Raw genomic sequence first — 24316 nt, 5'->3', positions numbered from 1 at the left:
TGGAGGGAGCATGAAAACAAACCAGAGGCTAAAGAGGGATAAAGATAATGGATGTTCGTTCACTCTCAAACGCCACCTCCACCACTTCCTCCGCCGTCTTCGCGCCACCTCGCCGTCGTCACCACCATTCTCACCCTTCTTCCGCCCTAATTGTTTTCTCATTGAAGCGTCCGCCTCCGCCGCCGCCGCCGTCTCGTTCCGATTCAGACGATTCCTCCGGCTCAACCACCTCAATCTCTGGCCGAATTCGTCGCCCACAAATCCTAAAAACCTCTTCCTCCCCTAAACGCACCACCTCTAAAGTTCCGTCTAATCCTCTCAAGAATCTGGTCGGCTCTGCCAATGCTCCCGTTCTTCCTTTGCCACCGCCGCCTCCTGTTTCCCACTCGCTCGCCGACAAGCTCTGGCTTTCCAGTAAGCTCTCTCCACCGCCTCCTCCGATCACCGAGATGCCAGAGGAAGATGAAAGCGAAAACGAAGAAATTGAAACCGAGGATTCTTCGAGTGAGGGGCGGAGAGAAGTTCAATTCCGCCAAGAGGGTAAGATTTTTGTTGGGAACTTGCCTAATTGGATAAAGAAGCATGAGGTTCAACAGTTTTTTCGGCAGTTTGGTCCTGTCAACAATGTGATATTGATTAAGGGCCACGATACTACGAAAAGAAATGCCGGATACGGATTCGTCATATATGATGGGTCGACTGCAGCTAAGTCGGCCATGAAAGCCGTTGAGTTTGATGGAGTGGAGTTTCACGGAAGGGTTTTGACTGTGAAATTGGATGATGGAAGGAGGTTAAAGGAGAAGGCGTATGAGAGGGCGAAATGGATGGAGGGAGATGACAGTGTGGAGTTTCGTTCACAATGGCATGAAGAGAGGGATAAAGCACGGAAGAGCTTTCGCATGGTTATTGAGACAGAGCCGGAGGATTGGCAGGCGGTTGTCTCAGCCTTCGAGAGGATTAAAAAGGTAGCTTCTTCAATTCCTTTGGAATGTTTTTGAATTAGCGGCTTCTTGAATAAATTATGTGTTTACAATATGGTTCTTGATGGATTGTTTTTCAAGTTATGTAAATTCTTATTCAGAATCTCAACTCAAGTTCGGGTCAAATAATTTCTCCGCAGTTCTAGGTCGATATTGCTAACTTCGAGCAAGGGACCATGACCTATTGTATTACAAGTTCATATTTCCTCAGGTGTCTTGCATTTTTCATGGCTATTTTATCTATGTTTGGTTAGATAACTCCTTGGCAGTAGTGTAATATCTCGTGGATGGTGTGTTCTCTAATTACAAGTACATATGTCATTTATACTCGACGTTTTTGTTCTTTCATTTTATCTAAGTCAAAGCTTGGTTTTCAAAAAAAGAGGGTATAATAGTTAGTGAGTGTAGTAGCCCAAGCCCACAGCTAGCAGATGTTGTCCTCTTTTCCCTTTCGGGATTTCCCTCAAGAATTTAAAACGCGTCTGCTAAGGAGAGGTTTTCACACCCTTATAAAGAATGTTTTGTTCTCCTCCCCAACCGATATGGGATCTCACAGTGAGGTTTGCAGAATTAGATGTAGACTTCATGGTACATACTTTAATCTGGTACATACTTTAGTTCACAACAGATGTATGTATGCTTTTGGAATAGATTTTGCTTATAACTGACAATTCTGGGTTTTCCATGAATTTTGCTGTTTGTTTTGAGAGTTGTATTCAAGCTTAGTATGTGTTTTAATACAACAAAGTATCGTCATGCCTACTTGAATCCGTTCATTCAAACTTGCACCCACGATGACAAATTCATGTGCAATAGTGTATGCAAGCTCTGAAACATGTCACATTCACCGTATACGTATTCTTTAGAGGACTGAATTTGGACATTTCATATTAATTGTTTTGATATTTTTTGTTGTTATGGGGTGAATTGTACTATCTTCAAGCCTTCTAGGAAGGAGTACAGTTTGATGGTGAACTACTATGCAAGAAGAGGTGATATGCATCGTGCACGTGAAACATTTGAAAAGATGCGGGCTAGAGGAATAGAACCCACGACTCATGTCTACACAAAGTAATAACTATTCCTAAACATTTCTCTTTCCTTTTATTATGTTTCAAATATATTGATTCAAGCTTAATTTATTTTGAGTGCTTCATGATGCGCAGCCTTATACATGCTTATGCAGTGGGTAGAGATATGGAAGAAGCATTATCTTGTGTCAGAAAAATGAAAGAGGAAGGCATAGAAATGAGTTTGGTAACTTACAGCATTCTTGTGGGTGGATTTGCCAAAATGGGAAATGCAGAGTAAGTAATTATCATTTCATGTGTGACTACATAGGTTCATAGAGTTTTCATTATATATAAGCTTTGCCCTGTTATTTTCAAGACTGATTTTCTTGCCATTCGTTTCCATTGTTGATTGGTAAAACCTACAGATACCAAATGGTCAATCACTTTAGTGATACCTAGCTCTCATCTGAAAAAAGGTTGTGCATGTCTTCTCAGATCTTATGAACATTTGATCAGGCTTCTTGACTATTGTGTATTGCCTTACTATTGTGTATTTAAGTTTATCAATTAAGGGCTTGTAGTCAGGCTTCTTGACTAATGTGTATTTAAGTTTATCAATTAAGGGCTTGTAGTCAAGTGGTGGCTGCCTTCATTACGAGGGTTCCATGGTAGTACTTTGTGAGATCCCACATCGGTGGGAGAGGGGAACAAACCATTCTTTACAAAGGTGTGGAAACTTCTCCCTAGTAGACACGTTTTAAAACCTTGAGGGGAAGCCCAGAAGAGAAAGCCCAAAGAGGACAATATCTGTTAGCAGTGGGCTTGGGCTTTTACAAATGATATCAGAGTCGGACACCGGCAGCGAGGACTTTGGGCTTCCAATGGGGGTGGATTGTGAGATCCCACATCGGTTAGAGAGGGGAACAAAGCATTCCTTACTACAAGTGTGTGGAAACCTCTCCCTACCAGACACGTTTTAAAATATCTGTTAGTAGACAATATCTGTTAGTAGTGGGCCTGGCCTGGGCTGTTACATGTTTCATTTTCAAGGAAGTTGAATCCTATTGCTGCAGGGAACTTTGCAGAAAATCATCCAAGGTTGCTTTTCGTCTGGCAGCCCAATGTTTGGTTGTAGGAAGTAGATGCTATTTTTCTGTATTATCTAGTCTTTTAGAGTTTGTTCTCTCAATTTATTTCAGTTTTCATATTCACTAGTCATTTTTCTTATATCTTTTTTTATCTAAATTGTATTACATTTGCATTTGTGTTGGAAGAGCTGCAGATCACTGGTTTCAGGAGGCGAAAGAGAAACACACGTTGAATGCCATCATTTATGGGAATATTATATATGCTTACTGGTAATTTCTGTTATCAATTCACTCTAATTACTTGACAAATGACAGATCATTGCTCTTTGTCGCTGAGTGTGTGCATGAGTTTTTCCCTTCTTTTTTTTTCTGTGGTTTTTTCTGTGGATTATTTTCTAGTATAATACAAGGTAAATACTATTTTATAATTAGCTACTATTTTATAATTAGCTAGTTTTGATTACAGTCAAATATGCAATATGGATAGAGCGGAAGCTTTGGTGAGGCAAATGGAAGAAGAAGGCATAGATGCTCCAATTGACATATATCACACCATGATGGATGGTTATACAATGGTTGGAGATGAGGAGAAATGTCTGCTTGTGTTCGAGAGATTTAAGGTACAATTCTATGGCAATAGGTTGAAGTAGATGTGTGCATGAGTTGATTTGTTTCCTCAAATCTTATGTCCTCGGTTCAGTTTATGGCGCCGAGCTCGGGTAATTTCTATTTTTTGAACAAGTGTCAACTAAAAGAAAAAATAGTTGGAGAGGTTCTGATTATTTTTTATCTGAAATCACAGAACAACCTACAATATTAGGATTAGTATCTCTTTCTTTTATGGTGCACCTTTAGTCGAACCACCCAACAAATGACCTCGATTCTAACGGCCCAGGCCCACCGCTAGCAAATATTGTCCTCTTTGGGCTTTTCATCAAGGTTTTTAAAACGTGTCTCCTAGGGAGAGGTTTTCACACCCTTATAAAGGGTGGTTCGTATTGTTAGATCCCACATCGGTTGAGGAGAAGAACGAAACACCCTTTATAAGGGTATGAAAACCTCTCCCTAGGAGACGCGTTTTAAAAACCTTGAGGGCAAGCCCGTAAGGGAAATCCCAAAGAAGACAATATCTGCTAGCGGTGGGCCTGGACCGTTACATCAATTGCATTGATAAAAAGAATTTTGACCTCAATGCTGAAAAACTGATTCACTTCAATCTCGTGTTCATGATTGTTTTCCATCAATTTTAATTTCTTTTCCTTTAAACATCTTATATTTTATTAACTATGATGCAGGAATGTGGTTTGAATCCTTCTGTCATTACATATGGGTGTCTTATTAATCTTTACACAAAGGTAAAAACCTATTCTTTTATTCCCAATATTACATTATTGTTTTCCTGATTCTTTAGAAGAAAATGAACTTTAACGTTAGAGTATCTATTTGTTAGGTTTGAATATTTGGTACTTCATTAGGACACTGAATGAATGAGTTTGGTTGGTCTCACTTTCTCATCTCTTTGAAGATCGTGATTTTGAAGATAACGACGCCTGTTGTTACAAACGTCAATTTTACACGATTTCTTGCATGCATATGATTGTAGATTCTCTTTGATTATCTTTCGCCCTTCCTTCATCGTTCTTTCAGCTCGGGAAAGTTTCTAAAGCTCTGGAAGTTAGCAAAGAAATGGAGCATGCTGGCATAAAACACAACATGAAGACCTACTCCATGTTGATCAATGGGTTCTTGAAGTTGAAAGATTGGGCTAATGCTTTCGCTATTTTTGAGGATTTGATCAAAGACGGTATTAAGCCTGATGTAGTACTCTATAATAATATCATCACAGCATTCTGTGGGATGGGGAAGATGGATCGTGCTGTTTGTACTGTCAAGGAAATGCAAAAACAAAGGCATAGGCCCACAACTCGAACATTTATGCCCATCATACATGGTTTTGCTAGGCAAGGGGACATGAGGAAAGCGCTAGATGTATTCGATATGATGCGGATGTCTGGATGCATTCCAACGGTGCACACTTACAATGCTCTGATTCTTGGTCTAGTTGAGAAGCGTAAGGTAATTCTTTCGAACTATGAAACGTTCCATGCCTATGGATGTTCCTTTCCTCAAGTAGTAGTTTTGAGCCATTAGATCCCGACTTTCCTCATTGAATCCTCAAATTCTCGAAGACCTTTGTGGAATGCTGACTCGATCCAACTTCTCGTGCGTATGAAACTAATTTTCCATGGACGTTTTTACATTATAATGGACAAGATCGTAGCTTCACTCTTATACCTGTACTATTTTAAAGAGCTCCCTGTTTACATTTTATTCTATCCTTCCAGATGGACAAGGCTGTAGAAATACTTGACGAGATGACGTTGGCTGGCGTAAGTCCAAATGAACACACATACACAACCATCATGCATGGTTATGCTTCTTTGGGGGATACCGGAAAAGCGTTCGCTTACTTCACTAAACTGAGGGATGAGGGTCTGAAGCTTGATGTTTATACATATGAAGCATTGCTTAAAGCATGCTGCAAATCAGGGAGGATGCAGAGCGCATTGGCAGTCACCAAGGAAATGAGTGCTCAAAATATCCCAAGAAACACCTTTATTTATAACATTTTAATTGATGGGTATGTTCTAGATGTGAGTAGGGTTGTACTTGTTACAGGATGAATTATTACTTGTAATTCTCTTTGCTTCTGCCTCGTTGCTACTAATTAGCTTTTTCCATATAGATGGGCTCGACGTGGCGATGTTTGGGAGGCGGCTGATCTAATACAACAAATGAAAAAAGAAGGGGTTCAACCTGACATTCATACCTACACATCCTTCATAAATGCTTGCTCCAAGGCTGGAGATATGCAGGTATTTGACAAAATCAAATAAGCCAAATCTTTTTAGTTTTTACATCATGGTGTCGTGACGACGTGGTGCGATGGTAACCTAGAGGTGATTTTAATTGCTTAAATGTGAGATCCAACGTCAATTGGAGAGAGGAACGAGTACCAGTGAAGACGCTGGGCCCCGAAAGGGGATGGATTGTGAGATCCTACATCAGTTGGAGAGTGGAACGAAACATTCTTTATAATAAGAGTATGGAAACCTCTCCCTAGCAGACACGTTTTAAAATCTTGAGGGGAAGCCCAGAAGAGAAAGTCCAAAAAGGACAATATCTGCTAGCGATGGGGGATGGGCGATGGGCTTGGACTGTTACCTTAAAGGTGATCTCATCTGAATTGATTATCAAATTCTGTCGTATCAGATAGTACATTATATCTTATTGTTGCCTGAATTAGTTTCTGATAGGATCAGTAAGAAAATAAATTTATGTTTGTTTGGTCTTCATAATTTGAAAGTTCTTGGGAAACGTGCAGTGGTCTACGGCTAGTTTGAGTGTTGGTTTCTAAGCATTTTGGTAACCATCCTTCGACTCATATTTGTTAGCTAGGTTCATCAGACATTGATTACCTACTATTCTTGGCATGTTCTAATTTCTAACTGGTTAGCTATTTTCCAGAGAGCAACAAAAACAATTGTAGAAATGAAATCAGCAGGAGTGAAGCCTAACGTTAAGACGTATACTACGCTAATTCACGGTTGGGCCCGTGCTTCTTTACCCGAGAAGGCATTGTCATGCTTTGCAGAGATGAAGATATCCGGGTTGAAGCCAGACAAAGCTGTTTACCATTGTCTAATGACGTCATTACTCTCGAGGGCTACCGTTGCAGAAGGAAGCATATATCCCGGCATTCTCTCCATCTGCAAAGAGATGGTCGATTCGGGATTAACCGTGGATATGGGGACAGCAGTTCACTGGTCCAAGTGCTTGCGCAAAATCGAGAGAACAGGTGGGGAGATAACTGAAGCCTTGCAGAAGACCTTCCCTCCCAATTGGAACTCATATAACAATGTCCACATGAGCTCCAGCCTAGACTCGGACGACGAATCTGGTATAAGTGACGATGAGGACGAAGACGATGATATATGTCAAGAGGAAGTATCCAACGCTCGGGACGACGATGTAGTTGGTAGATCATGGTTTTGAGTACACAAAAGCATAGAAACAAGCCTTTTAAGCATGCAAACAGAATCTCACTGCTAAAATGGTCAGTAGTTTGGCCCTACCTTGGCTTGATTTACATTGTTTTTTATGTATAGGCTTTGGATTTACTGCTCTGCTGTTTATTTGAATCTCGAACGTCTGAGTCGAGGGAATGCATCTTAACCATTTGACCTCTATCCAGAATGAACGGACGAGATCGATTTGGAAGTCGAAGTCGATGTGACACTGCCAAATTTAAAATATAACAGCAGATGATAGTGAAGGATTCTTGTGGTTCCACCAAACAGCACAGCATAGCCAAGATTCTTCCATGTTCTTCCCACCACTGCCTCATCTCTATCAAAGAATGTGATGGATTTGAATCTTTTCCCTAATTTTGCAACTTGTTTTGAATGATTGTGTGAAGAAAATGGACAAAAGGAATATAATGGTTTAAGTATCATTATCAGTTGGATTAGTTGAATGAATGAATGAAGCTCCATGGCTATGGAGGGTCAATGAAGAACACTTGCAGCCATGGAAATATTTTATTGTTATTATGATTTGATGAATTATGTGGATGAGTATTATTATAATCAAGGGAGACAAACCAGCTCATTTAGGTACCCACTTCCTAAATAATAGACCTCCTTATTGATGTGATATTGTCTACTTTAAGTATAAATTTACGTTCTCATTTCAGTGGAGAGGAGATAGTGTTCTTTACTTATAAACTCTTGATTAACCCTCTACTTAACGAATGTAGAACTCTTCTCTCAACAATCCTCTCCTCGAACAAAGTATACCATAGAGCCTCTCCTGAGGCTTATGGAGCCCTCGAACAACCGCCTCTTAATCGAGGCTCGACTCCATCTTTAGAGCCCTCGAACAAATTACATCATTTGTTCAACACATGAGTCACTTTCGACATTTAAGAATTCTATTGACATGACTAAGTTAAAGGCATGGTTCTGATACCATGTTAAGAACTATAACTCTCCACAATGGTATGAGTTCATATTGTCCACTTTGAGCATAAGCTCTCATGACTTTAATTAGCCAATGTGGACCCTCTCCCAACATTCCTCAGCCGAANTTTTTTTTTTTTTTTTTTTTTTTTTTTAACTACGACGATAAATGTGTAGTTAATTTGGGGAAAATGGGGTCTAAAAGAAAAAAAACAAAGAGAAATGAATAATTTAAAACAAAATGACAATAAATGCACATGAAGTTTTTGAACAAGTAGAGAACATATCATGTCAATCACAGCCATGAAACATTGAGTTTCACCAACATTGCTATGACATCTCTTTTTCTATCTGTTCCTCATCCTAAAATTGTTTCCACAATCTTGTGTTTTTTAATTAATCTCAATCTCCACCATCTTCTCTATTTAATATTATAATAATTAATTTAATAAAATTAATAGTTTATATATATATATATATATATATATACACACACAGACCGTACGGGTCATATAAGGATCGTGTATGAAGATCTTGAAAATAATGATAACTCTTAACTATCTATATGTCGTGTACGAGTTGTATACAGGCTTCCTGATTTTATATATATATATACACACACATATAAGTCATGTACGGGTTGTGTAAGGGTCTTGAAAATATATATTTATACGAGTTAACAGTGTGTGTATATATATATCTACATATTGAGCTAAGAGTTAGCATTATTTTCAAGATTCGTATACAACCCGTACATGACTCATATATATTTATGTATATATATACATATGCCCGTAAGCGTTAACAAATTTTGTCCTATAAATGTGATCTTATGTTTGCAAAAATATATATATATATATATATATATTTTGTACAAATAAATAAGACATGGAAGGGACCCAACCACATGTGATATATAGATACAAAGTATATATATTATTGTTGACTTTTTCCAACACAACTTTATAATTTTTAATTTTTAAATGAAAGGCTAAAATAATAATAATAATAATAATAATAATAATAATAATAATAATAATAATATATTAAACTTTCTACTTTTGTCGAACTGTCGAACTTTACAAAAATTTCAATATTTGTTTTTTTAGAACGGAAATCGTTAATGGTTTGTTTCAAAAATAAGTTTCATTAATACCTTAATTTTGTTTTAAAAAAATACAAAAATATCATTACAAATAATATATGGATGGAATCGTCAATATCATGTTTTAAAAATACCTATTAACTTTTAAAATTAGCTTTAATATCCTTAAAAAAAAAATTTAAAAATTAAAGTTATTATTGTTAATATATGAATGAAATCGTTTATTTTGATGATTTATGAAATGTAGATAAACCGTTCCCGTTCATCCATATAGTAACGATAATAATTTTTTTTTATAAAAATTAAGAGTATTAATATTACTTTTGAAAATTAATAGGTAATTTTGAAATGTACTAACGGTAAAAAAAATGTATTTATTTAGGTAAATATGTATTTTTTTTAAAATAAAGTTAAAATATATAAATTAGGATATTGTTTTAAATTTTTCATCAAAGCTACCATAAAAGTGTATTTGATTTTTTTTTTTTTTAAAGTTTAATGTTAATGTCGGAATTTTTAAAATTTTAATCAAAATTTAGAAATATTTTTATTAANAAAAAAAAAAAAAAAAAAAAAAAAAAAAAAAAAAAAAAAGAGGTTTGTGCTTTCTCCATTTTTGGAAGGTTTTTTCAAAAATCTTCCATAAATATAGCTAAAATCATTGGCTAACCTGATTCCTTTTTATTATGAAAAATATTTATAATTGTCAATGGAGTGAGTCAACTACCCCACTCAAATAAAAAACTGAACAAAAATAAATAAATAAATAAATAAATCATGTAAACGTTTATATTTTGTATACTAATGTCCAGATCCAGATGCATGTTCTTGAGATTAGGGGTTCAAATCTTCCACCACTCGGTGTTGAGCTGAAAAAAATGGATACAAACATAATTCAACTAATTAAGACATATGCTCACAACTAAGTAGTCACTTAGGAGTGTTCGTGGGTTGGGTTGAGTCGAGTTGAAACATTATATGCTCACAACTAAGTAGTCACTTAGGAGTGTTCGTGGGTTGGGTTGAGTCGAGTTGAAACATTATATGCTCACAACTAAGTAGTCACTTAGGAGTGTTCGTGGGTTGGGTTGAGTCGAGTTGAAACATTATATGCTCACAACTAAGTAGTCACTTAGGAGTGTTCGTGGGTTGGGTTGAGTCGAGTTGAAACATTATATGCTCACAACTAAGTAGTCACTTAGGAGTGTTCGTGGGTTGGGTTGAGTCGAGTTGAAACATTATATGCTCACAACTAAGTAGTCACTTAGGAGTGTTCGTGGGTTGGGTTGAGTCGAGTTGAAACATTATATGCTCACAACTAAGTAGTCACTTAGGAGTGTTCGTGGGTTGGGTTGAGTCGAGTTGAAACATTATATGCTCACAACTAAGTAGTCACTTAGGAGTGTTCGTCGGTTAGGTTGAGTCGAAACATTTTTGTAGACCTAACTCAATTGTTCGTGTTATAATTATCCAACTCAAACCATCATTTATTTAAAATTTTTTGTTCTAAATAAAATTAAAATGTTAGTTTTTAGATAAAAATTTATTTATTTATTTTCAAAATTTTAATTAAGTTTTACTAACTCAATTTCAATAAATATATATATAATACATATCAAAATTTTATTTTTTGGTTAATTAAAATTTTATTTTTAAGACGGGTTGAAAAATAAATAATAATAATAAATTAAATTAATAATTAAAAAAATTATTATTTTTTCAATAATACGAGTATATTATTGAAAATTGTATTTTTTAGACCAAGCGAAAAGTATAATATTTTTATTAATTTATTTATGTGTATATAATGTAGGTAATATATATATATATATATATATATATATAAATTAACAAATTTGATTTTTTTTTTTAAACTATATATATATAGTAACCGATTAGACATAAATTTGAAAAAATAATTTATTCATTTATTTTTTTTTAAGGAAAAAGCCATAAAACTGGTCATAAATAATAAATGAGAAGCCCATCTTCGAAGTCCCCAACCAAAGTCTCTCCTCATTTAATAATATTTATAAAAAAAAATATACAAAATTTAATTTAGAGTATTTTGTGCATGATTCCACCATCCCTCATTAAACAATTCACATGAACTTCCCCCTTCCTTCCTATCATACCCTACTTGTGTCTTTTTCTTTTCCCACCCAATTTTCTCGAGTCTTTTCGTTCTATCTCAATCTTAAATTTTCACGAGCAAAAACGTGCTTTGATGACTATTTTTTAAACGTTATCCACTCTTCGTGGACTAGCTCGGTTTGTCACTAGCAAATATTGTCCTTTTTAGACTTTTCCTTTCGAGCTACCTCTCAAGGTTTTAAAACGTGTCTAATAGGGAGAGGTTTCCACACCCTTGTAAAAAAATGTTTCGTTCCCCTTCTAATCGATGTGGGATCTCACAATTCATCCTCCTTCGTGGCCCAGCGTCTTTCCTTCCGAGCTTCCTCTCGAGGTTTTAAAACGTATCTACTAGGGAGAGGTTTCCACACCCTTGTAAAAAAATGTTTTGTTCCCCTTCTAACCGATGTGGGATCTCACAATTCACCTCCTTCATGGCCCAGCGTCTTTCCTTCCGAGCTTCCTCTCGAGGTTTTAAAACGTGTCTACTAGGGAGAGATTTCCACACCCTTACAAAAAACGTTTCGTTCGCCTTCCAACCGATGTGGGATCTAACAATTCACCTCCTTTCGTAGCCTAGCGTCAATTTTATAATGTTCTTTAAAATAGTGAAAGTATCCTCTCGAGGGAGGGAAAAAAGCTAAACCCTAATTTCAATATGAACAGTAATATCGTGGAAACAAACGGGATATTGATCCAAATATGCAGTGTCGTATACTGTAATTTCGAGAAAATTTCTCTATAAAAAAGTTTTGAAATTTTGATTCGTAGAACAGTACTGGAACGATAAATTCGAAAATCTAAAGTGAAAACAGTAGGGTCGAAACTTCCTTGTTCGGCTATGTTGTCCCTTCCATTTGGGTCAAAACCCTATTGTCATGCCTTTCTCTAAGAGGCAATTCGTTGACAAATCACTATTCCTAATTAATCATTTTCATGGTATTGTGCATCTTTGCTTTCTTTCATTTGTTTATTTATTATCCTTTTTTAATGATAATGCAAAAAAAAAAAAAAAAAAATTAAAAAAAAAAATTAAAAAAAAAAATTAAAAAAAAAAAAACAATAATTTAATGTAAAACTAGTAATTTTTTTTTGAAATATTGAAATTCAAATTTTTATAAATTTAAACATTTTTAAAATATAGAGACTAAAATAATATTTTTTAAAACTTTTAATAATAATTCTCTATTAATGGGTTAAATTTGGATGAAAAATTACGTTNTTTTTTTTTTTTTTTTTTTTTTTTTTTTTTTTTTTTTTTTTTTTTTTTTTTTTTTTTTTTTTTTTTTTTTTTTTTTTTTTTTTTTTTTTTTGGAGTTAATAGATATTAATTTTTGGTTTTGGGATTATTTGGTCAATTTGTTGTTACGATCTTTTAAATGCTAATAACTGTTTATACAATTTATAAGGTTAATTAATAAATTTTTTGCTATTCTATTATTTATTTAAATATATTAATATTCTATTATTTATTTAAATATTTATAAAGCATTAGAACACTGTATAACTATATTTTCATTTATTTTATTTAATACTAAGGTAAAAAATTCACAGAAAAAAACAAAACTCATATTCAAAAAGAATTGAAAGAAAAAAAAGTATTATTCAATAAATAATATTTTTTAATGTTTTTAGAAAAATTAAGAGTATTTTTAAAATATTAAATTAATAAAAATATAAACTTTCCAATTTATCTCAAAAATACTATTCTACTTAAATAAAATAAATGTTTAAAAATATGAAAAAAAAATACTCGTTAATATATTTAAAAACTACCCATGAAATTTTAAAAATTACATTAATACCTTAAATTTAAAATAAAAAAATAAAAAAATATAGATAAAAAATACCCATAAAACTTAAAAAATAACATTAATACCTTAAAATTTTAGAATAAAAAAATAAAAAAAAAATATAAAGATAAAAAATACCCACCTTAAATTTTTTTAAAAAAATTAAAAAAATATAAAAAAGATGTAGATAGTATTTTTAAAATAAAATATTAACGATGTTCATTAATTAAATTAATGGTAATGTTTTTTTTTTATTTCTTAAAAAAAAATTAAGGATAGTATTAAAATTTTTATTTTAAAATTACAATTTTTTGAATTATAATTTAATTTGTTTTTTTTTTATTTCTTAAAAAAAATTAAGGATAGTATTAAAAATTTTATTTTAAAAATTAGAATTTTTTGAATAATAATTTAATTTATTTGAAAAGTAAAAAGGAGTGTTAAGTTGAGTTAGTAAGAAGAGAGAGAAAGAGAGAGGAGAGGAGAGAGAGAGCATTAAATTGTAGAAACTTACAAATTAAATACACTCACAGAATCCCTCACCAATCCCATCTCCTTAAATTCCCAAAATCTCTCTCCAAACAAATGCCTTCCCTTCATAAATCTCACCTCTCCTTCCATTCCCAAATCCGCCATTGGAGCTCCTCTGAAGAACCTTCAAACCTTCAAACCTTCAAACCTTCGAACCTCCAATGGCTGCCGACCACAACAAGAAGAAGAACCTCATGAAATTTCCTTCCATTTTCAAATCCAGAGCAGGCGATGCTTATTCCACCAAGCCATGGGACTGGCCTTCCTGCAAGCATCCCAAAACCGACTCATTCCGCGCTCAAAACAACAACGTCGTCTTCAAAACTGTAAACTCGATCTTCTTCGAAGATCGCGATTTCGATTCTTCACTCTTCACCAACTCCTCTGCAACGAACTCCACAGCCACCGATTCCGACGACCGCGACATTCTTGACGGCGATTCACTCGAGACCGTCGTCCGCGGCGCTAGATCGGAACGGCTCTTCTTCGAACCGGATGATACGAGTTCGATTCTGGAAAAATCGAAACCGATTGAATCGGAACCTCTGTTAGGTTTTAAGGAGAGCTTGATTGTGTCGATTGAATCGGCGAATCCGTATGAGGATTTCAGGAAATCGATGGGGGAAATGGTGGAGAGCCTTGGTGTTAGGGATTGGGACGGATTGGAGGAGCTTTTGGGATGGTACTTGAAGGCTAATTGGAAGAACAACCATGGCTTCATAATTGGGGCTTTTGTTGATTTACTGATCCATATGCTTCTTGCTTCATCTTCATCTTCTTCTTCTTCTTCTTCATCAACATCAACATCAACATCAACATCATCAACATCCTGTTCTAATTCCGATTCAAATTATTACTCATGCACTGAACTTTCTTCTTTTTCTTGTGCATCGTCTCTGCGATCGCTGGATCGATCGATTCAACAGGAGGCCGATGAAGAAGAAGATGATGATAATATCAGAGAAATCGTGTAGCGAGTTCCCGATTTCTTCGTCATTTTTTTTTTTCCTTTAATATTTCCTTTTTCATTTTTGTATTGTATATATTGATATTGATATTTTAGTTGCTGATGATCATGTGATATGACCTTATTTTAGGCTAAATTGGGTTGAAATTTGAAAATTAAAATGTCAACCAATTTTCTTAATCTAATAAATATATTTCTAACTTCTCTCTCCAAAAATAGAAAAAAAAAAAATCTAAATTTCTTTTGTATATTTTATAACTCAATTTATCTCACTAAAATATTTTTTTTTTCTCATTTCTCGAACTGATCTGAAATTCTAATATTTTGATTAATTGTTCAAAATCTTATTTGATAACTATTTTATTTTTTTTTTATATATTTTTTAAATTGCTTTTATTTTTTCATTTTTTCTCTATATTTTTATATTTCTTAAGAAAAAAATTGAATTCTTATTCGAATTTAAAAACAAAAAATTAGTTAAAAAAATTAGAGTAAATTGAATTCATAAATGGTAATATTTTTTAAAAAATATTTAAATAATAATAATAATAATAATAAATACAACATTGAAATTTTAAGATTTGTGTTTAACATTGTGTTGAAATAAAACGATAATGTCTCCAAGTTTCAAGAATGAAGTTGTAAAAAAGCAATCCGTGGTAAAAGAAAGTTTTTAAATAGGGCTGCAAAAGGAATAATTTCATTTGAAAATTGTAAAATATATGTTTTAAATATAAAATGTTTCCCTATGGGAAAATTAGTAAAATTAGATCACAATTAAATTAGATAAAATCTAGACAATAATGAAATTTAGAGGTATATTTAAAAAGTAAGTTATATTTTAAAAAATAAGTATTTTATATTTTAAAAAAATAAGTATTTTATATTTAAAAGATAAGTTAAAATACTTATTATAATAAATTCTAAAGTTAGTAAAAAAAAAAAATTAAATTAAATGAAAAGAATTTTTTTTTACCGGTTTAACATGAAATTCCTCTAAAATTTTATGATATTAAGAAAATGGCTAAAATACCCTCACACTTCACCTTCACTTCCATCATACCACTCCGATAAAACCGTCGTCATTCACCTCCGAAAATCTCACCATCAACTCCTCCGACAACCAATGACATTGCCCACCTCCAACATCCGCTCCAATGACTCTTACCGTGCCATAGATAGTTAGTTGGTCATAATGATTTAATTACGATTTTCAAGTCAATGGTTTTTAATGTTTAATTATAGTATGGTGTAGAACAAATATTTTTGAGAAAAGGTAACAAAGCATATAAATATTTTAATTTAAAACGATTAAAAAAAAAATCTTAAAAAGAATGCATTTTTTTAAGTTAAAGATGTAATCTAAACGACTCTAATTCTGAAATGGATTAATATTGTGAATCTTTATATTCCCTCCACTCAAATTTGTCAAATTAAAAAAAATAATAATAAATATATAGATAAATGTTTATTTTAACCAAAAAAAAAACGACAATAATATTATTACTTATGGATCCAAGATGCCTTAGCCCAATGGATCTACTTATAATTGGGCCTTTGATTTTTACGGCCCGTTGGATCAGCCCAAGATGGGAATATAAACAAAAGTTATAATTATGTTTTAGAAAATCGGTCAAATGTGTTCAAATATTTATTTTTAATAAAAATAAAATGTTAATTTTTAAAACATTTATTTATTTATTTTTACATTTTAATTCTCAATTTCAATATATAAATGAAATTATTTTAAAAAGTCGTTGGACAAATATCTACTACCACTGGACTTCAACTATCATTGAACTTGAATGGTTACAAACGGTATCAAAGCCAAACATCAGGCAATGTGCCAGTAAAAGTATAGAACCCCTAAAAGGGGTGAATTCTGAGATCCCACGTCAATTAGAGAAGGGAACGAAACATTTGTTACAATGTGTGGAAATTTCTTCATTGCATACGCGTTTTAAAATCATAAGACTAACGACGATACACAAAGGATCAAAGCAGACAATTGTTTTAAAACTGTAAAGCTGACGACGATACATAACAGGCCAAAACGAACCGTAGGATAATATCTACTAACGGTAAACGGTTATAGTTAGAACTTAATATTAATACATGAATGATATTCCCTGTGGATACAAGAAAGAATGAAAGAAGAGAGAAACACTATATCACCTCACAGTACCCCTATATTTACAAGGTAGAGAAGAGGAAAGTGCAAAGAATCAAAGAAACTATGCAAAGCCAAGATGCTGATAACAGTGTCATACTATGCATGGATTGCTAGAACTTATCACCAGCTTCATGAAAGAAGGAACCTCAAAAGATTTGGACCTCCAACAACAGGGAGGCAGCTTGGAGCAACGATGGTAAGTCGCCACGCCGATCTTGATGCTAGAAAAGAGACCGTGAAACTGCATATCTACCGCTTAGGTTCGCTCAAGTTCTTCCCCTCGAAAAATTCTCCGAGCATCCTCTCGAGATCCTCTGGTTGGTATCTAACATACTTTTGGGGATTCTTTCCACCATCAACTAGTGGCCTATGGAAAACAATGCAGGTTTAAAGAAAATGTGAGAAACATTGCTTTGAGAACTTGTATGTGCAAGCTCACACGCATATTACGAAATCGATAGAATGACGTAGGACATCAACCAGCAATCAATGAAGTCAGGACTAAAACTTCTATCTATGTTTGGTACTCGATTTAAACTACGACTCATTTCAAATATGCTTGACGTGTTTCAATGACATCTATGGAAGAGATCAGGAATACACACCCGAAACGCTTTAGGAAGGATCTGTATGCAGGAAGTAAAACTTCAGCAACTGAAAGTCTTAGAGACTCCCGCAACTCGGTATCGGGAACTGCCCATTGAGATTGTCTTTGATGCAGTTCCTCAAATTGCATGTTGAAAGTCTTGAACCTGGTAATACAATAATACTCCATTACACTAAGTATTACAAAAAAATGAGTCCATTGGATGAACAGATATAGTTGCGTAAAGGTGTCGTGGCAGTAACCTGTCTTTAATAAGCGCCCTAGAAACTCCGCTACTGTTTCCTCCATCTATACCAGGTATGCTGCCACCTCCAGATGAAGTTAAGCCTTGAACAGAAAGACATTGCAGAATCTGCAATGCAGTTACTTATCTTCAGTATGAAATAGAACAACAGGGTACAAGTAAACTAAGCTTTTATTGAAAATGCTCGGTTTTTCTCTTATAACACTAACACAAGTCCTTACGTTCGATTTTCATCCCTAAACTTGTTAAGTTGTCAATTTTCGTTCAATAGAGTACCTTATGTTGAACCAGATGAGCTAGAGGAAAGCACGATAATAAGCCCTCTCGTGGGAGATGTTCAGGAGCTAGATACTCTTAGGATTAGGAGGTCTACTCGAGTCATCCTCAGATCCTACTATTTTACCAAATTGGACTCTAAACTTGCACGCTATCATCTATTCAATTTCTGGTGATTGACCCACTAATTTTAACATAGAAAGCAATCTAAAGAATGTTTTACTGCAATACAACATGGTAAGTTTAGAGGTAAAAATTGATTTTTCACTTTTATTTAAGGAATGTGTTGCAGTCATTTTGAAATGGTTAAAATCCTTTTGTTGAATTCAAAATCACTCCAAAACATGCTTCTAATTATTCAAAATCAATTTTTATGATACGAAAATCACATTTGAAAGTGTAAAATCGAACATTATGTTGATTTTGAATGCTTTAAGGCATGTTGTAATTTTGGACATGATAAAAGTGATAACCATTTCAAAATCACTTCCAAGCATGTATTTAAGAATGTTTAGTTCAGTCTTAAGTCGGTTTTGTTGATTTGTTTCTATAAGAAGTCTTTAGCTAGTAACTTTGAAATATCAACAAAAAGTATGTATTTCTTGTCAACTATATATATAATCAAATCAGATCACCTTTGACCAAGCATTCCTTTTATACTGATTTGCATGTTGTTGTACAACCCTCCTATGTCGCTGAACCCAATCGTCCCCTAGCAAATCCTTGGCTTCAGATCTAAAATGAAAATCATTGAATAAGTAACAAGTTTGCACATGTAAACAAGTTCTAAAAATAGCACCTAGAAAGCATACCTGCGAACAGATCTAACTATATAATGAATGTTGTTCATAAGGAACAAGTGAGTCAAAGCAGGATCTCTGTAATGCTTAGATTTTCCGTCCAAATTAGATTGAAGGGCCTGCATTATTTGCATTGTGACAGACGCCAATTCCGAACTCGTTTGACCGCTACCTGCAAATTCTTGGAAAAGCTGCTTCAAGGTTGCCTGATAGCTGAAATTTTTTCAACAAGAAATTTGTAGATCAAAAAATAAGATAGACTGAAACTGAAGAGATATCAAAGAGCAGGAAAATTAAGCTAAAATTTTGTTTTTGTTTTTTAAATTTGGCTAAGAATTCAAGTGTTTCTTTAAGAAAGATGAAAGCCATTGTAAAGAAAATGCGAGAAAACAAGTATAATTTTCAATAACCAAAAATAAACTATCAGATGGTTATCAAACGGGACTAAAATATTCAGAAATCGTCATAAGAAGTACTCACTCAAAAAGAAATTTGACATAATTAATCACATAGCTTGTTAGAGGATGAACTGTTCCATCCAATACTGCAGTTTTTGTGGCATCTTTTTCAACAGCTTCCTCAAAATCACCGAATGTATCCTTAGCTGTCTGTGCAAGTCGTTTGGTCAAACCCGATGCAGATTCCCTGATCTCATTGCACGCTTCACCCTTAAAAATTGTCTCAATCTGCACGAGATAGATTAAAATCAAAATGTACGGTTAAAATCAAAATTATCGTTCCAAGTGTTTGAAAAGGTTGGTTCTACCATTTTCATTCTCACAAAATTACTCCAACCCAACCTTAGATTGTGAGAAAACTAATCATTATGAACATACATTAGCCATACCTCTGAGTGCAGCTCTCGCATTATTTCATACATATCCAAAAGTACAAACAACTTTTCTGGTGACCTCTTGCTTTTAGCTATTGCCTCCCCAAAACTGAAGAGTACAGACACACTACTACTTGTAACCTCGGCAAAGGATTGATCTCTAAGCGATTCGAAGCCTTCAAATATTTGATCGCACACTTGTCGTTCTCCAGCAAACAGTAGTTTAACCTGTGATTGATCATAACAATTATTTGGAAGCCACAGGAAAATCTCATCAAAGATTAAATATTCCGGGTCTCACTGCAATACGCATAAAATGAATCCAGTTCCCAATTTTGGCCTCTAAAACCTCCCATGCCATCTTCTGGACATCCTCTTTGCTAAGTTTTTCAACTCCCAATTTCCGTAGGCTTTCTTCCAAAACGACTGAACGGGTATCCCTGGCCAAAAGAAGATATTGGTATAAGCCTTTTCTATCTTGCATGAAATTTATTCTTGGAGATGGCTGATGAAGTCATTTTAAGGTAGATGTTTGAGCTGGGAATTTCTATTCCGAGATTTTGTTCCCAGATCTTGAAACTCTCATTTGTCTATTTAACCATACTGTAACTTAAAGAAGAAATGTCGATGAGATACAAATAGATAGTTTTACTTCAATTCTAACTGAGGTTTTTATCAGCTCCTCAAGGTATGGTATAAGAATGAGGATACGACCAAAGACACAGGAAAAATCATCATATTTACAGTAAGAATTTTTTACAGAAAAATAGAGGTCATACCTATAGACTTTTAAAATTTGCTGTTGATGACCAGCTTGAACCATCTGCTGCGATAACTCGTGTAGCAGTGGTAGAACACGAGGAGGTATGAGAGTGGGAGGTGTGAAGACAGCAGTCTCCAAACTATTATCATGATGTGCAGCATGGTGATTTGAGGAGGGATTCTTTCCATTTGAATCATAATGATGACCAGGAGAGTCTGAAGATGGTTGCAACGATTTTGGCAGGCAATCGAAAAGGCGCTCAGGCTCCACAGGTTTGCTGAATTGCCCCCAACAAATATTAAAAACTTAAGCTCAAGTAATATGCATGTATGTAGAATTCTTCCAAAAAAAAAAAAAAATAGAAACCTGTAGGAAGATAATAGCTGCCTAAACTCATCTTCAAGCTTTGAGATGGCTTTTGCAAGCAGATTATTTGCATGATTCAGCACTACCTCACTACTCTTAAAACCTTTCTGGCTGCTAAAGAATTTAATAATGTTTCTTAACTGACCGATTGACCCGAGATAACTCTCCAAATCCTCATGAGGCCCTTTGAGAATTTTCATTTCTGCCTGCACACCATAACAATAGTTAGATGAGCAAGATGATAAACAGGTCATACCAATTATACCAATCACAGGACCCTTATTCCTATTGATCTTAAAATTGAAGACAATCTTAAAACCATACACGGTATGATTGAGATTAATAAACGGCTACTCCCAACCCGAGTAGAAAAGACTTGTACCATCACGAAATTATAGATGAGAAAGATGAACCTACTCACTCCCCAAAATCGAATCCCCAACCAAACCCATATACATTCCTGATGAACTAAAGGCATCCACAACAACGAGAAAATGAGATAAAGAATCAGCCTGCTTATAGTGGCAAACATCCCATCCAGGCTTACTATTAACCAAAACTGAATATAACAACTGAGCTAAGGCAATTTCACAGACAGGATCTCCTCTTAATCAGTAAGAGCTCAAGCCCACCATTTGCAGATATTGTCCGTTTTGGCCCGTTACATATCACCATCAACCTCACGGTTTTAAAACACGTCTGCTAGAGAGAGGTTTCCACACCCTTATAAAAAAATGTTTTGTTTCCCTCTCCAACCGTTATGGGATATCACAATCCACCCACTTTGAGGCCCAACGTCCTCACTGGCACACTGCTTGGTGCCTAGCTCTGAAACCATTTGTAACAACCTAAACTCACTGCTAGCAGATATTGTCTGCTTTGGTCCGTAACGTATCGCCATCAGCCTCACAGGTTTAAACCACATCTGCTAAGGAGAGGTTTTCACACCCTTATAGAGAATACTTTGTTCCTTCTCCAACCGATGTGAGATCTCACACTTTATTAAGAAAGCTCCAATTCACGTGATGATAGATTTTCTCAAAATCAATAGCCACTCATTGGTAATATGATCCTCATCCATAACAAACTTTATATAATCACTTTACATTTCCAATCAAATCAACTTTTTTTTTTATATCCTGGCCTCAGAGAATCCCAAAAAAAACAAAGAGTTTGGAATGGAAGAAAAATTTTCATCACCAACACTGTTACTCGTTTGCAAGTTTCTTGGGGGTGATTCAAGCGTTCCCATGCATCTTGATTAAATGCTCTTACAAAATTTCCCAAGTGCAATGAGAACCAAATAAAAATACACACAAAGTTGGCAAAATAAGCAGCTTAGAACTTTTCTAAAAATGACTTCGGACAGTAGTTTCCTAGGCTTGAAGTTCACTTAAAGTTGGCACCATCAACATCTCCCTCACCCACCCGACCAATCATAATTAACACATTTGTTGTCAGTTTCAGGTGGCTGTTGGCTTTGAATTAGAGATTTTAAAGCTCGTACACAACTAAGTCGATGCATAAAAAACTCAGTGAACTAACAAACTCTAAGAATCAAGAAGACCAACCTGGCGAGAGAGATCAAACTGTGCTAAAATAACCTCCGCAGCCTTCAAAGTCTTATCAATGTTCTCGTGAGCTTTACGAATAGAATTGGTTCTGATCTGCAAAAGTTCCACAGATGTTACAAAAGCGTAAGCAGTAAGAATGAAGGATTAGAACCACAGCACCACAAAAAACACGGGAATAGACGAACCGAAGATGGGGCAGCCAGATTAAACAACCAAAATAGCAAAAAAAAAAAGAAAAAAAAAAAAGGCAAAATCCGGATCTGAAATTCGATTCTCGCGAAAACCAGAACAGAAACCAAAATGTCAAACCAAAGCTAACGATTCTCGCATAGTAAAAAGGCAGCCAACCGATCGATTGGTCGGAATCAACCAAGACACCCGAAAAAATTTCGACAAGAGAACTTTCCGCTGCTCTATTCTCTAGGGAATCAAACAGATAGTAAACCGATTGGAAAGCAGACCTGAGTAGGGCGCATGGCGGTTTCGAGAGCAGAAAGACGGTGGTCAAACGAGCCGAGAATCGAAACAACGTTATCAGTAATAGTTTGGCTCTTTTGCAGAGATTCTCTCATCTTTGCCGCTCTTTCTCGCAGAAAATCATCGCCCAGAGTTGCAGGCACCCCCATCGTCGACCTCACTTCGTCTTCCTCAGCTCCCCTGATTCTCCAAGATCACTGTAGGAGAGCAAGAACAGGAGAGATCGAATTTGAAAGCCTTGAAAATGGAAGAAAGCTTAGGGAATTGACATTGAGATTGTGGCCTGCTTTGACAGCTTGTATTGTTTCTTCAACCAAACCATGAACAATTGCTTCTCACAGATAAGTCTTCCGAGACGTGCCTTTGACCCTTTTCCATTGATTTTCTTCCTTCTTTTCCAATATTTTTATTTATTATTTTCCGTTTTCTTTCAACCTTACCTATTACTGAAAAAATTTGACATTAAAAAAAAAAAAGTCTTAAAGATAAATATTTCTATACGTGAAAATAACCGTTAAATTCCAGTGCTAATAATCACGCTTCAAAAATTGTCAATGTGGTATCTCACAATCTACCCTTTTTAGGGCCTGACGTATCCCACGATCCACCCTCTAAGGCACCTAGCATCCTTATTGGCACGACCTCCCGTGTCTAACCCTGATAATGACCCGATATCACAACTACCCTTCTTGGGGCCCAACTATCTCACAATCCACCCTCCTCGGGGGAGGGACCCAACGTATCTCACGATCCACCTTCCTTGAGGGAGGGGCACAACATATCTCACAATCCACTCCCTTAAGGGCCTAGCATTCTCATTAGCACAACACTCTATGTCTAGCTCTGATGCCATTTGTAATGGCTCGATGTCACAATCTACCCCTTAAAGCCTAACGTATCTCATAATCCACCCGTTGGGGTCCAATGTTCTCACGGGCACGCCATAAAGTAATAATCACTGATATATTCCGCTCGTAAATTAACCCTTTTTTTAATTTGATATTATTTGTAATTAAATGTATTTTTTTATTAAATTTTAAATTAAAGAAAGGAATAACCACTTGTATATATAACCAAAATTAAATTAATTAATTATTGGTCAATATAAAAAAAAAAACTATTGGTAGTTATGATTCAAGTGTTTGTTGAAATTTCAATAATTGTATTTGCTTTTGAACAAAAACGCTGTCGTTTTGTCTTTGTCTAATTATATACACCTTAGTTTATACTCTCAATCATTAGCTTATTATTTGATTAATCAACCCTTAAAATCAAATTTATTACTTTTCTGCCCCTCATCTAGATTTTAGTCAATAACAGTAAAAAGATTGAACTATCAAATTCTATAGTAGTAATTAATATTTTATCTATTAGATTGTGCTCGGTTTTATATTTTAACAGTGTGGCACAGTGAGCGAATTAGTCTGACACCGCCGTTGCAGCAAGGTTCATCATTTAACACCTCAATTGTGATCAACATAACGACGGAACAACATTGTACTTTGACCATCAATTTGCATAATTTTCTGTGTTGTACGCAATACCGTGACGAAAACGGGATTGATCAATGCTC

The 24316-nt window shown here is 34.7% G+C and overlaps 3 protein-coding genes across 3 annotated transcripts; 2 read left to right on the top strand and 1 right to left on the bottom strand.

Moving 5' to 3' along the window:
• The first annotated feature begins 4 nt into the window (after positions 1–4).
• Positions 5–7760, top strand: LOC111801570 (pentatricopeptide repeat-containing protein At5g04810, chloroplastic). Its single transcript, XM_023685596.1, has 11 exons — positions 5–965; positions 1924–2051; positions 2147–2287; positions 3268–3351; positions 3548–3701; positions 4377–4436; positions 4729–5157; positions 5427–5722; positions 5828–5957; positions 6610–7198; positions 7337–7760. Exons 1-10 carry the CDS (start codon positions 48–50, stop codon positions 7135–7137), a joined length of 2868 nt encoding a protein of 955 aa, XP_023541364.1. The 5' UTR covers positions 5–47; the 3' UTR covers positions 7138–7198; positions 7337–7760.
• Positions 7761–13655: 5895 nt separating this feature from the next.
• LOC111801976 (transcription repressor OFP13-like) lies at positions 13656–14786 on the top strand. The gene has a single exon (XM_023686229.1). The coding sequence runs from the start codon at positions 13826–13828 to the stop codon at positions 14636–14638; it is 813 nt and encodes a 270-aa protein (XP_023541997.1). The 5' UTR covers positions 13656–13825; the 3' UTR covers positions 14639–14786.
• A 1886-nt stretch (positions 14787–16672) lies between these two features.
• LOC111801975 (exocyst complex component EXO70A1-like) lies at positions 16673–23107 on the bottom strand. The gene is made up of 12 exons (XM_023686228.1): positions 22728–23107; positions 22264–22359; positions 20693–20898; positions 20343–20603; positions 19865–20003; positions 19579–19791; positions 19212–19417; positions 18744–18944; positions 18567–18666; positions 17654–17763; positions 17410–17556; positions 16673–17171 (listed from the first exon to the last, which is right to left on the bottom strand). The coding sequence occupies exons 1-12, from the start codon at positions 22890–22892 to the stop codon at positions 17054–17056; spliced, it is 1962 nt and encodes a 653-aa protein (XP_023541996.1). The 5' UTR covers positions 22893–23107; the 3' UTR covers positions 16673–17053.
• Between the last annotated feature and the right edge of the window lie 1209 nt (positions 23108–24316).

This window comes from Cucurbita pepo, chromosome LG09 (assembly GCF_002806865.2).
Source record: "Cucurbita pepo subsp. pepo cultivar mu-cu-16 chromosome LG09, ASM280686v2, whole genome shotgun sequence".
In the NCBI taxonomy this organism is placed as follows: Eukaryota; Viridiplantae; Streptophyta; class Magnoliopsida; order Cucurbitales; family Cucurbitaceae; genus Cucurbita; species Cucurbita pepo.
Note: the sequence above shows the minus strand (reverse complement) of the source record. Positions and strands in the feature narration are given on the sequence as shown.